The 17500-nt window shown below is 44.5% G+C and overlaps 1 protein-coding gene across 1 annotated transcript in view; it reads right to left on the reverse strand.

The window, feature by feature from the left end:
- LOC119582863 (neurogenic locus notch homolog protein 2-like) overlaps positions 1-16085 on the reverse strand; it is a 120791-nt gene extending 104706 nt beyond the window's left edge. The window contains exon 1 of the mRNA XM_037931357.1: positions 15995-16085. Within this exon, the coding sequence (XP_037787285.1) occupies positions 15995-16004 (10 nt within the window). The 5' untranslated portion in view covers positions 16005-16085. The remainder of the gene's footprint in view (positions 1-15994) is intronic.
- Between the last annotated feature and the right edge of the window lie 1415 nt (positions 16086-17500).

The following is a 17500-nucleotide window of genomic DNA, read 5'->3' on the forward strand; positions in this document are numbered from 1 at the left end:
GGTCGCGGGAAAGGGATAAATGCTATGGAGAGAGGGAGAGAGAGAGAGAGAGAGAGAGAGAGAGAGAGAGAGAGAGAGAGAGAGAGAGAGAGAGAGAGAGAGAGAGAGAGAGAGAGAAAGGAAGAAAGAAAGAAAGACACGAAGACGGACAGGCAGACACAGAACAGAGAACGAAAGAACGAAAAAAAGAAAAAAAAGAGAAACAAACAAAACAAAAAAAAAGCTAAAATAAAAAGGACAAATGCCCTTAACCACAAAGAATCCAGATCCACAGACAAGTCAGTGAATGGTCAAACCGCCCGGGTCAAAATAAAAGGAAAACCGAAGCATTTCGAAACACTTGTCTTTTCTCCCCAAAGTGACATGTTTATCTCCGAGGACACAATACCTGGGGGTGAAGAAAGGAGGAAAGGAGGGGGGAGGTAGGGAGGGAGGGAAGGGGGGAAGGAGGGAGGGAGGAAGGAAGGAGGGGGAAGGAGGGAGGGAGGAAGGAGGAGGGGGAAGGAGGGAGGGAGGGAGGAAGGAAGGAAGGGAATGAGAAAATGAGAGATGAGGGAAGGAGATGAGGGATGAATGGAGATAAAGTGGGGAGAGAGCGAGGGAAGACGAAGGAAGAAAAGGGAGAAAAGAGGAAACACCGATGAAGGAAGGGACGAAAGGACGAAAGGGGTAAGGGAGATAGGGTGAATAAGGGTTGAGGGGTATGGGGGCGGGGCCTAGGCTCGTAAATATGCTCTTTTGACTCGTAAAGTTACAGAATAAAGGGGCTTTGATGCGACGCCCTCTGACAACGGATGCGGGATTCCCTGGCAGGCGTCGTTAGATCTGGTGAGAGAGAGAGAGAGAGAGAGAGAGAGAGAGAGAGAGAGAGAGATAAAGGAGGGAGGGAGGGAGTGACAGAAGCAGAGAGAACAAAACAGAGAGAGAGAGAGAGAGAGAGAGAGAGAGAGAGAGAGAGAGAGAGAGAGAGAGAGAGAGAGAGAGAGAGAGAGAGAAAGCAATAACATCAGCCCTGTAGTGCCTCCCCCCCCGTATCTGGTCAAGTGGGATGTGCCGAGGTCAGCGGCCTGATCAACATGTGGCTCTGGGTTTAGCAAGACGTGTTACAAGTAAGTGATAATATGAGGCCAATAGCTTTCGACGACGCTAATGTCCCCTTATGGATTTTATCCGGATGGTAAAATCGGAGGAAATATATAATCATGTATATTCTGAAGTTATCCGTATTATTCGTTCAGGTATAGTGCGCCTCAACGCGGGGAAAAGAGGATGAAATAAACGCCCATTGTTATAAAACATTAGTAATCACATCACACAAGCAAGTATAAATTCCTAACCTACCTCTCCCCCCTCCCCCCGTCCACTCCTACATCCTCGTTCTGTTTCTACTTCATTTTTTTCTTTTTTTTTTCCTTCCCCTCCTCTACAACTCTTATTTTTTTCCTTCTTCTTTTTCCTCCTCTTCTGTTTTTACTTCTTCATTTTTCTCCATTTTTCCTCCTCCTCTTCCTCTTCCTCTATTACTTCATTTTCTTTTTTCTTCTTTTTCCTCCTCCTCCTCCTCCTACTCCTACTCCTCCTCCTCTACCTCCTCTTCCTCCTCCTCCACTTCCTCCTCCTACTCCTCCTCTCCCTTCCGCCCCTCACCCTCCTCCCAGCCTTCTCTCGCATCTCCCATCCCCGAGCCGCAAATTTCTAAATACCTACGCCTACACGGGTCACGACCTGTTCCCCGCCAGCCTACCTGGCCACCACAAGCCAGATTCTAGCCGTGGGTGCGGGCGTGTGGGCGGGCGAAGGTGGGTGACCTCCCGTGGCTAAGGTTTCCTGTAGTATTACGTGGCGGCCGGAGAAACGAAGGGTGGTTTTATAAAATGGTGTATTTATATCTGGTTTTAATGTGTGTAGTAGATTAGGTATTGAGGATTGCTTTTAGGTTTACGAGATGTGCAACGGCAAGAGGTTAATGGAATGTAGATATGCGGTGCTGTATAAGAGAACGCAATGATTTTGCATTGATTATTCTATATACGATAGGATCAGATCATGTTATTCGACTCCATAAACGGAAAAACAATGGAATCGGAATCTCTGAGAAGCATAATTATAAGATAAATCGTTTTCTTTCGTCTTTGTGGCGTTTTTTTTTCTTTTTTGGGGGTTATGTTACGGTATAATTCGGACTAAATTTTGAAGACTTTTATAGCCCCGCGGAGTGTAATTATGAAGGAAGAAAAAGGGAAGTGGACGAGACGTTGAGATTAGAAAATGGGAAACGAGAGAAAATGAGCGGCGGGAAATATCAGTTCACGAGAGAATAAAATATTATAAAAGGAATTGTACCCCCGTTGAAATATTTCGCAAATATTGTAAGTTTAATCAAGACGCTTGTTGGATCGAGTAATGGATGTCCAGGATAATGAAAACAATTGTGTAATTTCTTCCAGATTACACACCTGCCATGGAAAAAAGAGAAACAATTATTGCCAGAAACCCACCGCGTCACCCTCACGCCAATGACCGCACCTTCAACAGGGCGGACGCGAAATCCGACGTGGCAACACTGCATGTACTTTTGGAAGAACGATTACGAGCTTATATCATACAATACTTTTTTTCTTTCTTTTTTGTCATGATTAAAGTATGTAAACACGCCTGTTGTCTAAAAAAATACAGAAGTCTTGCAACAATCATCTGTGGTTTTTCGGGAGTTGACAATCCAGTTCGGGGTGTGACCCTAAACCTTTACGATTTGTGGTCTGGCAACACTGAACTGACCAAACTCAGGAGCAAAGACGAACAACTTTCAAAACACTTTTTTTTTCTTTCCCTGACTCGTGCAATTAAGCTGTTCGGGTTTGGGTGGTTGCTTTATGGCGTGAAAATATGTTCTAAGACCTGGAAACAGAGACACCCATGGTCGCAAAAGGAAAAAAAGAAAAGACGAAATGGGTTAAAGCTTTTGACATGGCGCTTAAATGAAAGTTGAAATACGAACGTACCAAAATTTCCAGTCTAGACGAAATTCTCAGAAGTAAACGATATATTTTTTCCTATTAAAGCCAACGGCTGCAATAGCGATTCCTGGAAGAGGCTGAATAGGATTCAAATAAAGATATATCTCTCTCTCTCTCTCTCTCTCTCTCTCTCTCTCTCTCTCTCCTTTCCGATTTACTTCCATGGTGCTTTTCTTTTTAAATCGTGAGTTGCGAGGATAACTTCGCAAAGGTGAGAGCGCGGTCGAGAAATAGAAAGAAAAGAGAGATTATTTGTTATTACATCCATGACTGCCAACTCCGAACATGGAGAGAGATCTGCTCGCGGCACATGTCTGCTCTGACGTCATTCCTGTCTCTTTCTCGCGTTTTCAAAGTCATTTTCTTGCGATTATGTGAAGAAGTTGTGTTATTTTCCGATGTTCTATAATCATATGCAGATCAGACCTGATCACCATCGTCATAAAAATCACCCGAAATCAAGCCACGTGGCGGCTCATGGCAACGCGACCTCAGTCTCTGGAAATGCCGCTTTGATGACGTCACATCTTGCTTCCCCCCTTCCCCCTCCCCCTCCCCTATCCCTTCCCCCTCCCCCAGGACAAGGAAAGCGAAAGGAGCTTAGAAATAGATCAGGTAGAAGGGGGGTGGGGGGGGATTAGGGATGAGGAGGAAGAGGAGGGGGAAGAATGGAAGATAGGAAAGACGGGTAGATTTTCCTTTCACTAATTCAGTGCATTTAATTAGAGTTCTTTGAGATTAGTGTGTATACCAATTACAACATTATTAAGAGTTTATTGAGTTATGCATCAGCGATTTGGTTTGAAATGTATACGTACATGACAGTCTATATTTATGTATGCATATGTAAATATATATATATATATATATATATATATATATATATATATATATATATATATATATATATATATATACTGTGCATATGTATATACTATATATATCATATATATAATATACATAATATATACTTACTATATGTGTATATATATAAAACATATGTACATAAATATAAATATATGTGTGTGTGTGTGTGTGTGTGTGTGCGCGCGTGTGCGTGCGCGTACGTGTGCGTGTGCGTGTATATGCAAATAAGCTCATGCAGTTCGCCAAACGCACAAAAATACACACCCACGCACATAAGCGACAGCCCACGACCCTCCCTGCGCCCCCCCCCCCCCTCCCTGGCGACGGGCGCGTGCGCAAGGGGAGCTCATGACGAGAGTGCCATAAACCCATCGTCCCCCCCCCCCCCTGTCACCGACCCGCCCACCCTGTCATCACTCCTATTTTACCTTGGAGTGACCCTGTAATGTGTCTCTCACTCTCACAGGTAAAGAGCGTCGCCCTCAGGTAGAAATGGGAGCGGGTCCTTTGTTCGGGTCATCGGGTCTCCCGCGGATGGGCAATGAGTGGGTATGTGGGCTGGATGTTTGGACACCCAGGCGAGGACACGGGGCAAGGAAGGGTGTTTGGGGGGATCTAGGGACATTCCTGGGCCTTGTTTTTAGGGACAAGAGGTGTTTTCGGACATGACATGGGAGATTCTGTGTCATTAATATTTTTTTTCCGAGGCCCGTAAGAAAAAGGAGAAGAGAAAAGGAAAAAAAAAAGAAAAAAAAAAATTATCAGCGACATGTTAAATCCGGGTCGCATAATGTAGAAATGTTCTTAATCACTTTTGTATATTACAACTTAATAGCTCTATCTTTTTAAGAAATATATTCTAATATTACGCATAAAAATGATCTATCTATTACCTTCATCTATCACGCACCCATAATGCATCCTTTAAAACGAAAAACAAAAAGGAAACGCAACACTTTTTTAATCCGAGGTCTTCCGATTTCACTTTCGTTGTGTCGCAACCCCGGAGATCGTTATTAATCTTTCTCGTCTAATTACACTGTCATTAACACCACCGTGCCATCGCTTCCTCCCCCCCCCTCCACCTTCTGCCTTATCTTCATCGAGCTCATGTCATTAACAACGAGGCTGCCGGAAACCATCATCACAAATTTCATCATTCGCCAAACCGCATCATCACCATCGTCTTCCTATCCTTCATGATTCGTTTGTTCTCTTCTATCTTTCCTTCTTCTTCACCTAATTTTTTACTCCTCGCCGTCTTTTTCTTCGGCTTATTCGTAGTATTATCTTCCACTTCTCTCTTTTTCTCCTTTCTATTCTTCCCCCTTTTCCTTCTCCTCCTCTTCTTCCTACACTCTGTCCCATCGCCTTCTCATGCCAGGTGGTGGGCAGGTACTCACTTCTCCCCCCCCCCAGCCCTGGCGCCCCCTGGTGGCCACCCTGTATGCCAGCTGATGCCCTAAATGCCCCTGTGAAGAGGATGGGAAGGTAGTTAGGTTGTTTACTACAATCAAATAGCCTTTTGCTCAATGAAGGCCGGATGAGCGGTCAAATCATGGGGCTGGCTTGACTGTTTCCAGAAAAGAGTGAGATGCATGACAGCTGACAGACGAATTCCGTGTCACTTCACTTGTCAGTTGTGCATGACAGACCTATTTGTCTGAGGCGAGTGTCCATAACAAATGTTTTCCCTTCTTATAGTGGTGTAACGCTTGGCTCATTATCTACCAGGTCGTTGAAGTCTCCGGGATGTCGAAACTTTCGTGATTTCAAAATTATTCTGGAATATATTGCATCCATTATTCCTCTCTCTCCTCTTCTCTCTCTCTCTCTCTCTCTCTCTCCCTCCCTCCCTCTCTCTCGCACTCACTTTTTGCCTTCCACATCTACGACGTAACATGCAAGTGACACCTGCCAGTCTACGGCATTATCTCATTCGCTACGTGACAGATACAATTTCGTGACCGGTTTAGTTTAGTTATGTGGGCGTGCAAGTCATCCATCTACTTATGGTACGCAACCTAGCTTCTTCTCGCAACGTTCTTGACCCAACTTTATAATCGGTACCTGTTGATACTCGTTTCAATTAAAGATTAGATTAGTCTGTCTCGCTGTATTCATTACCGAACGCTCGCTTTCGAAGCCATTTCTTTCATGTTGTTACGAAAGTGACAACGTGTAAATTACCTTTCTTTTTTCTCTCTCTCTCTCGTTTTTTCTCTGACAGAGTCCCCTATTTTGGGGATGTCCTTGTCTGTCCCTCACCTCGTTTCCTATACTCCACCTTTTATTTTGGGTTTTCCTCTTTCCTTTGTGTTTCCCTTTCTGTGGCAAAATACATACCTCGCTCTCTTCTTCCCTTCCTTTAATTCCACCCTTCTCCCTCCTGTGGCCAATCCTCCCTTTCCTTCCTTCTGAATTGCGGTTAATTCCCCCCTACCTCCCCCTCCCCCCTCCTTCTCCCTCCCTCATTTCCCTCCCCCTACTCTCACTTATAACATAATTACAACCTAAGCCTCCACCAGCCGCATTGGCCTCCCCACCTCCTTCCCCCGCCACCCCACCTCCTTCCCCCGCCACCCCGCCTCCATCTCCTGCCCCTCCCCTACCCAATCTGCTTGCCTACTCCCCCCCCGACCTGCCTACCTGCCGCTCGCCTACCCACCCCTCGCTGCTCGCTCCATCACCACGAGCTCCAGACGTTATGACGATCACCCCTTTGAGTCCATTATCCTCTCCAAGGTCAGGGCTTTGGCCAACGAAAGGGGAGGGGGAGGAGCAGGAGGAGGAGGAGGAGGAGGAGGAGGAGGAGGAGGAGGAGGAGGAGAGGAGGTAGAGAGGAGGAGAGAAGGGAGAGAAAGGAGGAGGAGGAGAGGAGGAAAAGAGGAGGGGAGAGGAAAGAGGAGAGAGGAGAGAGAGAGGAGGAGGAGAGAGGAGAGGAGAGAGAAGAGGTGGAGGAGGAGGAAGAGGAAAAGGAGAAGAAGAAAGAGGGAGAAAGGTGAAGGCAAAGAGAAAGAAGGGAGACGAAGGACAGCCTCTCCAAGATCAGTGACCTGTGGGCTTTCGAGGCAGAAATAGCCTCAGCGACGTTCCAGAGAGAGAGAGAGAGAGAGAGAGAGAGAGAGAGAGAGAGAGAGAGAGAGAGAGAGAGAGAGAGAGAGAGAGAGAGAGAGAGAGAGAGAGAGGAGAGCAGACAGACAGACGAAGAAGATTAAGATATATATATATATAATATATATATATTATATATATATATAATATATATAGAGAGAGAGAGAGAGAGAGAGAGAGAGAGAGAGAGAGAGAGATCGCCTCCTCGCCTGGTCAACATCCCGAGAGTGACGGTGCATCTCGCATCGATTGGCATCAGATATCCTTATCATCGTTATTTTACATTTTCAAGAGAATAAACTGCCCCGTTTTTCTTTCCATTAAGCGCGGGAGGACACGCACTAGCAAGCTCCGTCTGGACGTCGGCGAAGCAGCTGCCTCGACACGGACAGACGTGGGCGGGGGCGGGTTGTGGGTGGAGGCGGATCGTGGGCGGAGGCGAACCGTGGGCGGGGACGGACGTGGGTGGAGGCAAGCCGTGGCTATGGACGGATCGTGGGCGGGGACGGATCGTGGGCGGGGGCGAACCGTGGGCGGGGGCGAACCGTGGACGGGGACGGATCGTGGGCGGGGGCGAACCGTGGACGGGGACGGATCGTGGGCGGGGGCGAACCGTGGGCGGGCGGAGGAAATGTCTCAAGACGACCTTTCCAAAAGCTCTCGACGTCTTGGAAGCGAGATGTGCTTTCGTGGGCGTTTTGGGCGCGGGGCGTGAGGGTAGCTGCTGATCTAATCTGTCTTTCTTGGTCTTCCTCTCTTTCTTTCTTTCTTTTTTTCTTTCTATTTTATCTTACACTTTCTTTCTTATTAAATTTCTCCTCCATTATCATCAGTCCATTTGCTTTTTTTTTTTCTTATTCTTCTTTATCCTTTATCCTCTTCTCGTTCTTCTACTTTTCTTCATTTCCCTCCCTTATCGCTCTCCTCTTTATGGCCCATTTTACCTTTTATCTACCCTCCCCCTCCCCCCCCTCTTCGAGATCAAAAGCTCGAGGCCGTGAGAGTGAACGCTTGCCTTGATCTCCTTCCTGCCAGCCCCCCCTCCCCCCTCTAATACCCTCCCTCACGTATTCCCTATCCCCTCCCCCTCTTCTCTCTTCACCTGACCCCTACCCCCCCCATCCCCAACCTCCTTCCTTCCCTCCCTTCCTATTCCCTCTTTCCCTCCCACCCTCCCTTCTTCCCTCCCCCTTTCCCTCCCACCCTCCCTCTTTCCCTCCCACCCTCCCTCTTTCCCTCCCACCCTCCCTCCTTCCCTCCCTCTTTTCCCTCTCACCTTCCCACCGTCCCTCCCACCCTCTCACCGTGCCTCCCTCTACCCCCTCCCCTCTCCCCCCTCCCCCCACCCGCAGAATACCCGGAGCACGAGCGTTCATCTTGTTCAAACGCCCCGCTAAGTATACGCTACGGGAGAGGGACTCGCGCGCTGAACAAAGGAGACGCTGAAGACAATTCGTGATACATATGTCGAGTAACCCATTCTTGTGACTTGCGACACTGTCCACGCCCCCTCTCCCTTATTCTTCTTTAATTCCTTTCATTCTTTGTCTTGTTTTCTTTATTTTAATTTTTCTTCGTTTTTTGTTGTTGTTCTGTTCTCTCTTTCTCTCCTATTCTCCTTGTTTGTCTTCTTGTCTTCTACTTTTATTTCTCTCTCTCTCTCTCTCTCTCTCTCTCTCTCTCTCTCTCTCTCCTTTCTTTCTTATTGTATTACTTTCATTTCCTGTTTTTTCTGTTCTTTATTCTTATCTTCTTTTATTTATAAATCTACCGTATTATTTGTCTTCCTTTCATTCTTCCCTTCTCCCTATTCTCTACTTTAATATGTATCTCTTTTATCTTCCTTCTTTGTTTTTCGTATCAACTGCCTATCTGCTTTGCCTTCTTCCGTATGGAAAGAGAGAGACAGAGAGAGAGACAAAAGAGAGACAGAGAGACAAAGGGAGGGAAGTAGAGAAGAAATCTTTTTAAAAATGAGACGTTTCCTCGACCACTTTCACAGAACTTACATCTGCTCCATTTACCGGGGAAATCATTGCTTCATGTAACATCCTTGACTAAGGTTTTTATTTTATCTATGACTTCATGAGTGTTTATATATATGTTTATAGATAGATATTTACATTTGTATATTTATTTATATGTATTTAGATATATATTTATACATGTATGTATACGCATATATTCATATAATGTATGTGTGTGTGTGTGTGTGTGTGTGTGTGTGTGTGTGTGTGTGTGTGTGTGTGTGTGTGTGTGCGTGTGTGTGTGTGTGTGTGTGTGTTCCTGAGACGGGGAGAGACAGACAACAGATCCTCCTCAAACAATGTTTTTTTCTCCCTATGTCCTATCTCCTATTAATACATCCTGTCTCTCTTTCCTTACCCATCACCTGCCTTTTCCTTACCCCCCCCTCCCCCAACCCCCTTCCCTACATCCCTAACCCATCGCCTCTTCCCTCCCTCCCTCCCTCCTCCATCACCTTCCCCTTCCCCATCCTCTTACCCAATCCCCTCCCCCTCCCCCCCTCCTTCTACCCATCCCCAAACAAGGCAGATGACGTCATGCAATATCCGGTCCCCGTCCGGCGTTTCCCCGAGAGCGTCCGTCTGTTTCACGCGAGAGGATCTTCGGGAGAGTCCTCTTAGTGAGAGTCCTGAGGAGAGTCCTTTTAGCGAGAGAGTCCTGGGGAGAGTTAGAAGGGTCTTCGGGAGAGTCCTCTTAGTGAGAGAGTCCTGAGGAGAGTCCTCTTAGCGAGAGGGTCTTCGGGAGAGTCCCCTTAGTGAGAAGGGTCTGGGGAGAGTTCTCTTAGTCACCTCCCTCTTCGCGTCTCTTCCATTTTTTCCTCTTTGGGAGAAACTTCCTCGTGACGTCGTGCCACTGGAAGGTCACGTGATCGGTTTTCTTGATGTGTTTGTTTGTATTATATGATTTTTGTCTTGTATATTTATGTTCTTTTTTTTTTTTGTCGTGATGGCTTAAGCGTGGGTGACTCTTTCTCTCCCTCCTTCCTTCTTCCTCTTCCTTTCTCTCTCTCTTTCCCTTCCTCCTTCCCCCTCTCTCTCTCAGACACGCACACACCTACACGCACACACAAACACACACACACTTACACAGAGGCGAGGAAGGAGACACGGGCCATGAGGCAGAAGAAAGTTTTTGGCGGAACAGATGGAGTCGAATTTGTCCCTCTGAACTCTGGCACAACTGTATCTCCACACCGCGGGCGTACCTCACACGCCCATACCGTGACTTATGGGCGTGGGCGTCGTGAATGAAGGAGAGATTCAAGCGACCGCCTCTTTCTAACGGGGAGGGATGTCTATTGCCGAATTTGATTATGCAATGGCTTTATTAACTTCGTACGTTGATGCAATCGGGCCGGGTTAGGCGTGACTTTGAAAATGCTAAATCATTTTTTTTTTCCTTTTCGTCTATGGGTTACATTTATTCTTTTCACGGTTATTAACCATATTTTAGTGTGTTTATATTTCTCGGCTTATTACATAACTCTAACTTTCAATAGTAAAATGGAATTTTTTCTTTTATCCGATACCCATCACTAACCTTGAGGCCTATTTTTTTACGGTTGAGTTTCCCTCTTTTTTCTCGCTTTCTCGCCTTTTTTTTTCTTCTTCACGAATCGTCACGCGCCATTTTGTCCGTAAAAGAAACATAAACACGTGAACCGCTAAACAAAAGACGGTCTAGTCGATGCTCTTCGATTCTCTTTTGACGACGAAATAGAATCCAATCCCATCCCATCATAATCTAATGCCTTGTGTAAAACTTACGACCTGACGGATTGCACAGATTCGTCCGTCTACCGTTTATTGCTCTTAATAAGGTGAATCGGAAACGTGAAATCGGCAGTCGTTCGTCATGGAATGGAGTGCAGGCATCGAGAAAATCTGATTTTAGTGACGATTTTTTTCTTGGAAAGAAAGAGAGAGAGAGGAGGGGAGGGGAGGGGGAGGGGAGGGGAGGGGGAGGGAGGGAGGGAGGAGGGAGGGGGGGGAGGGAGGGAGGGAGGGAGGGAGGGAGGGAAGGAGAGAGAGAGAGAGAAGAGAGAGAGAGAGAGAGAGGAGAGAGGAGAGAAGGAGGGAGAGAGGAAGAGAGAGAGGGAAAAGAGAAAAAGGGAGAAGAGAGAGAGGAGAAGAGAGAGAGAGAGAGAGAGAGGAGAGAGAGGAGAGAAGAAGAGAGGAGAGAAGAAGAGAGAGGAGAGAGAGAGAGAGGAGAAGAAGAGAGAGAGAAGAGAGAGACGAGAGAGAGAGAGAGGAGAGAGAGAGAGAGAGAGAGAGAGAGAGAGAGAGAGGGAGAGAGAGAGAGAGAGAGAGAGAGAGAGAGAGAAAATCTTGATTATTTTTTTATATCCATGATGTAATGATAAAAAAATGGGTATATTTTTAATCAAGCAAAGGACAATAATTTTGATAATCAAATTAATTTTCTCTCACACATATTAGCTTTAAAAGTCAACTAATTAATAGAATAACATACACTCATTTCGCGCAACTGCCGATTCTTACTAATAACAGATATTACGTAACATTAATATCAACATCGTATAAAACATAATTAGGACTGTCGTGTGATATAAAAGGGGTTATTACAGATTAATTACACATATTTACGGTAAATAATGAAGAGAAAACGGAAGTAAATTAGAAAACCAGGCAGTGCATAAAAATAGGCCAGACTTCAATAAAGAATAAATTCACTAAAACTTTTTTACAGAATCTCGATGAATTGTCATCGAGGATTTCACCTTCCTTTAGGAAAATTCTAAAAAATCTTCGGGAAAATCTAGAGAAAAGGAAATGCCACAGGATCCAGAAATTAGTGATGAAGCAAGATTTATTTCCGGAAACGGAGAAGGATAAAGAAGCGCCGATGATTTAAAAAAAAGAAAAGAAAGGAAAAAGGGAAAAAGAAAGGATTTACAAATATGATAAAGGATGAGAAACAGACAAAAGAGAAGGTGCCTCAGACCAAGCCCGGGCGAGTGTGGGCAGTGCCAGCCAGGAGCGGGTGCCCTCGACGCCCACACTTCTCTCTCCCACAACAAAAATCTCTACTACAAAAAAAAAAAATCTCGTTTCCAACCCCGAAATCGTTTCCCAGACGAGCCACGCGCCCCCACCATACGAAGGGGTCGTGACGTCATTCCTCCCGAAGGCCTAAAAGGTCATCGGAAATGCAAGATCCCAAGAGCCCTCGATGTGACGCTGGAAGAGAGGTGCGGACGTGCGGTAAGTTGCCACAATATGTGAAAGTGCGCGGCGTGGGAGGAGGCAAAAGGCTAAGGCGGCGGCGGAGGATGGGCGCGGGCGGCGCGTCGTGGGCGAGGGGGCGAGGGTGCGTGATTATGGGCAGGCAGGCACACGGACAGGCTTAGATGTGTCTGTGTTTAAATGCATTCATTTACACAAACATATGCATATCCATACACACAAACACACACATATATATGAGTGTATATATATATATACGTATCCATATACATATACACATGCAACAATATACATGCATATGTACATATATAATACATGCATATTATATGTGTATATATGTATATATATGTGTGTATGTATGTATATGTATATGTATATTTGTATATATATATATATTATATATATATAATATTATATATATATATATATGTGTGTGTGTGTGTGTGTGTGTGTGTGTGTGTGTGTGTGTGTGTGGTGTGTGTGTGTGTGTGTGTGTGTGTGTGTGTGTGTGTGTGTATGTGTGTGTATTATATATGTATGTGTGTATATATATATTAAATATATGTATATGTGTGTATAATGCATATACATATATACATATATATATATATATATATATATATATATATATATATATATATATATATATATATATATATATATACATACATATATACATATATATATATATATATATATATATATATATATATATATATATGTGTGTGTGTGTGTGTGTGTGTGTGTGTGTGTGTGTGTGTGTGTGTGATGTATGTATATGGCTGTGCTTATATATATATATATATATATATATATATATATATATATATATATATATATATATATATATATATATATATATATATATATATCATTACATGTATTCACATCGTTCATCTGCGTGTAAATACAACCTCAGCGCCTCTATCATCATGACAGACGGAACACGAATAAAAAGTGAAAACCAGAACCACAGCAGACCTCACACACCTCCCTCGGACGGCTTTGAAAAGGGGACTTAATCGGTCTAATTGATCCGCAGAGACCGATCCGAACGACAAATAAGGACAAGGCCTCCGTTACGAAGGGGGGGTGGGAGGTCCTTGTGAAAGCCCTAAGAAGTCCTCAAGACCCGTTCTCCTCCTCCAGCTTCCTTCGATATTCTAGAAGGATTCTTTTATTTAATTATTATTTATTTATTTTTTTTTTGAGGGGGGGGGGGATCCTGAGAGTGTGGTTATTTGTGTAAAATTGATGTTTATGTAAATATCCGTTATTCATTAGCATTGTTTTGTGATTATCGAGGGATTAATCTAGTGTCTTCGATTCATTTTTAACCTGAGAGAAAATTGGGATGACGACTGTTCCTTCCTCATCTCCTCCTTCTCCTTCTCCTTCTCTTTCTCCTACCTCCTCCTTCTCTTTCTCTTTCTCTCTCCTCTCCTTCTCCTTCTTCTTCTTCTTCTTTTTCTTCTTCTTCTTCTTCTCCTCCTCCTCCTCCACCTCCTCCTCCTCCTCCTTCTTCTCCTTCTCCACCTCCACCTCCGGCAAGTAGTTGGTAGCGGCCAGGAACATTAACATAAATCTCTCGTAACCGAAAGTGTGTAAGTGGCTGCATAATCTCATTACATGCATTCTTGGTCCCTTCTCTTTTGTACTCTCCGTAATATATATATATATATATATATATATATATATATATATATATATATATATATATATATATATATATATATGTATGTGTACGTATGTATATGTATGAGTATATATATATTTATCTATTCATTCAACGTGTCTAGCTGCCCAACTTTCTGTCTCAATATCTATCTGTCTGTCTATCTATCTATCTGTCTGTCTGTCTATCTAGCACCACTGAAGGCTTAGCGGCGAACCTAGCACAGGAAGCCGCCCTTTTGAGGCTACTCCCTACCCTTCACATTTAGGTAGAAAGGCCAGAACTGGTATCCAATATATGGATATATAGTTTTTCATTTGTTTTTGTTTTTCCTATTAATATGACGTGTGGTTTATCTGTATATGCGGTTCTTACTTCTTAAACTGTTAGGTAATGTTTCGATTCCTCGGTAAGGAGACAGTTAGGTATTACTGATATATTGATAGATTGTGTATATATCGAGTAAATCGGCGTCTAGTATCTTTATAAAGGTGTAGGACTGAATGCCCGTCTGTGTGGGCGACGGCGGAGGCCAAACGGGACCCTTCTCTGCATATTTATAGACCGTCGACAATCCCGAGCATTTTTTCCTCTCTAAACCCTTTAAACAGAAGCCTATTGTGGCACACATGAAATAATACTACATAATGACATGTAACTGCAATCCCAACACCAAAATATATAGAAATCTAGACGAGAAACTGCTACAGAATATCACATCTACAAGAAAAAAGGTTATAAGCGGCGCTCAGAGCGTGGGCGTGGGGCAAGGTTGGTGACTAGCGCCCCGGCAGTTGAGGCGAGCCGTGGGCGGCCCGCCGGCCTTGATATTTCTCATTCTACTTCCACCACTTGTGTGCCGTCGGGTTCTTTTCTTCTTTTTCTTCGTCTTCGTCCTCTTCGTCGCCTTCTACTTGAGCTCGGAACTTCTCGGAATCACTGGCACGAATATTTGATCTTGGAAGAACCACGCTATTTTTTCTCCATCTTTTCTTTTTCTTTTTCTTCTTTCGTTTCGTCTTTAGTCTCTTCCTTATTATAATATTTTTTTTTTATGTGTGTCCTATCTTCTGATATATGTGCCTTCTGATTATAAGTGAGTTACATAGTCTTTACATTGCACTCGATAATGTCACATGTTTAGATATCTCTTTGCAAGGTGATTCTGTACGTTTACAGGGGAAGAATATACCCCATCAACATTTACATTATATCAAGCCTGACAAATTAAAAGTGAATCTTGCCAATTTAAAATGACCATGAAAACAAATATTTAGAAACAAAATTACTTTTATAATACTAACTCAACTGCATACATAGAGTAACAGGGGAGAGAGTGGTTCGGGGCTTCACAAAACCGCCTGTCAATCATAGAGAAATATATATATGGCGCTATACCCGCCCATTACCCGAACGAAAGAGCCTACACAGGGCGTCTGTCTTCCCGCGTCTTGGCTCTGCCTTCCATATAAGCATCAAACGAAGTGGGTCAAGCTTAACTTTCCACACACACACTACCTCCTCCACCTTTGAGTTCACGTCACTCGGTCCTCTTCTCTCTGGTGGTGGAGGCGGGATGAAAATATATATTAAAAAAAAAAGGATAATGTTCGTCTCTTTTTTTTTTTTTAAACAATAGGTTTGCTCTCAATGGATAGGTCGTTCGTCGCTCGTTCGTTCTCGTGACCGCACAACTTTCGGTTTCGAGAGCGCGTTGCGTGACTCTCGTGGTTGGTTTGCTTCTTTGGGTCTTGGCTGCGTTCGTGTCTCGTTTATTCTCCCCTCCCTCTCTTTCCCTTTTATTTGATTCGGTTATTCGTTTTTTTATCACTCTGGTCTCATTCGTTTTTGAAAAAACACTGTGTTTGCTATTGTTGTTCTTTAAGACTGAACATACGTGTCTCACAATCGACACATTGTCACTGGTAGACGAGATCAACACACCTGCTCAGTTTGCACATACGAAACAATGCACTGTTTTCTGGGTGTAATTTCCACGCTTGGGCTTGCAATAAATCGAGACTTGATTGCCACCGGGGCGCTTCACCTTTGCCTCTTTAGCTCCACTTTGCTCTCTTAAGACCTACCTGTAGCCATGGTGAAGAAGGCTACAGCCCCCAAATTCTCACCCAGCTCCTTCCCGACACCGAACCACACACTAGCGTTACAACACTCACACTGAACACCTTGATCAGCTTACCTGGCCAAGATCCGCCTGCACTGCTCCGAGCCAAGAAACGGGACCCACAAGTCTTCGCTCACTTTTTCATGGTCGGACCGCTGTTTCTGTCTTCAGATCGAATGTTAAGGACAGTTTTATTTGTTTTGGGGGTTGTATCTATTTCATAGCAATTCTCTTATAAAATTTAGAGCATTACTTCACAGTCTAGATGTATCATCAAGTACGATATCCTAATAAGAAAGCAGAGACGAAGCAATATGAAACTCCCCCCGCGCCCGAGACCCGTAACCCGGGTCACGTGACGACGAAGAACACTGGGATTGGCTAGAAGAAAGAAGTGGGCGGGGCCAAGGTAAAGCGGGTGGGAAGCTGTCGAAGCAGGTGGCTCGGGGAGTTCGCTTGGAGTTCGACCCTCTGTTACGTATAGCCTGGAAGAAAACCTTTCATAACGAACACCAGAAGACTTACACAAGCTTCTCGCCCCACAGAGAGAAAAACTCGAAGTCCTCCTTAAAGAATCACAAGCGAGAAAAAAGAAATGCCCCCAAAAGAACGCGTGAAAGTTGTGCCAAACCAGAAGGAAAAAAAGGGAAAAAGGAGGAATCCAGCCGAGTCGAAGTCAAGCCAATCGCTCGAAGTCGTATCCTTCCTCCTTCGCCAAGGGTGAGCTCACACTCGACCAGTTCCACAACGGGACCAGTCACTCTCCAGTGCGCTTATCCCACGACACGCCCGAACTCGCGGAAGGGGTGGGAGGAGGAGAGGGGAAGAGGGGGAGGGGGTGTCGCCACAGGCCTCGAGCGTGGCAGCCGAAGGAGGCCCTTGACATTGGCCGGGGGGGGGGGGGGGGGATTCCTGGAGCACTCCCGGATTTCCTGAAGGAGGATTCTCGCGGGATTCTGAGCTGGAATTTCAGGAATGATGTGTTCGTAGAAGATTCTGGCTGTGCTTCTAGAAGGTTCCTTGAAGATTCTCAGTTTCCCTTGCGATTTCTAAAAAGTAATCCCCTTAGAATCCGCGGAAGATTCTTGAGGGATTCTTTACTTTACTGGTTGGAGGAGAAGGAAAATAGACGGAGAGAGAAAGAGCGAATAATGTTAGAAAAGAGGAGAGTGAAGGATGAAGGAAGAGCCAAAGGGAGAAAATGGAGGATGCGAATTGGAGAGACAAGAAAATGATAGAATAGTTTCGGAATAATGAAACAGGGAGAGAGAGGGAATACAGAAACAAGGGATGACATATATATAAAAATGAGAGAAAGAAAAAAAAAACGTAAAAATGTTAAAGACAAAAGAGTGATAAAAGCAAAGATTGGAGAAAGGATTGGAATAAATGTGAATCATTCGAAGGAAGACGAACGACTCGGATAAGGAAAGGCGAAGGAAGATGGAATAAAAAGATAAAGAAAGAA

The sequence above is a fragment of the Penaeus monodon genome, chromosome 16 (assembly GCF_015228065.2).
Source record: "Penaeus monodon isolate SGIC_2016 chromosome 16, NSTDA_Pmon_1, whole genome shotgun sequence".
NCBI lineage: Eukaryota > Metazoa > Arthropoda > Malacostraca > Decapoda > Penaeidae > Penaeus > Penaeus monodon.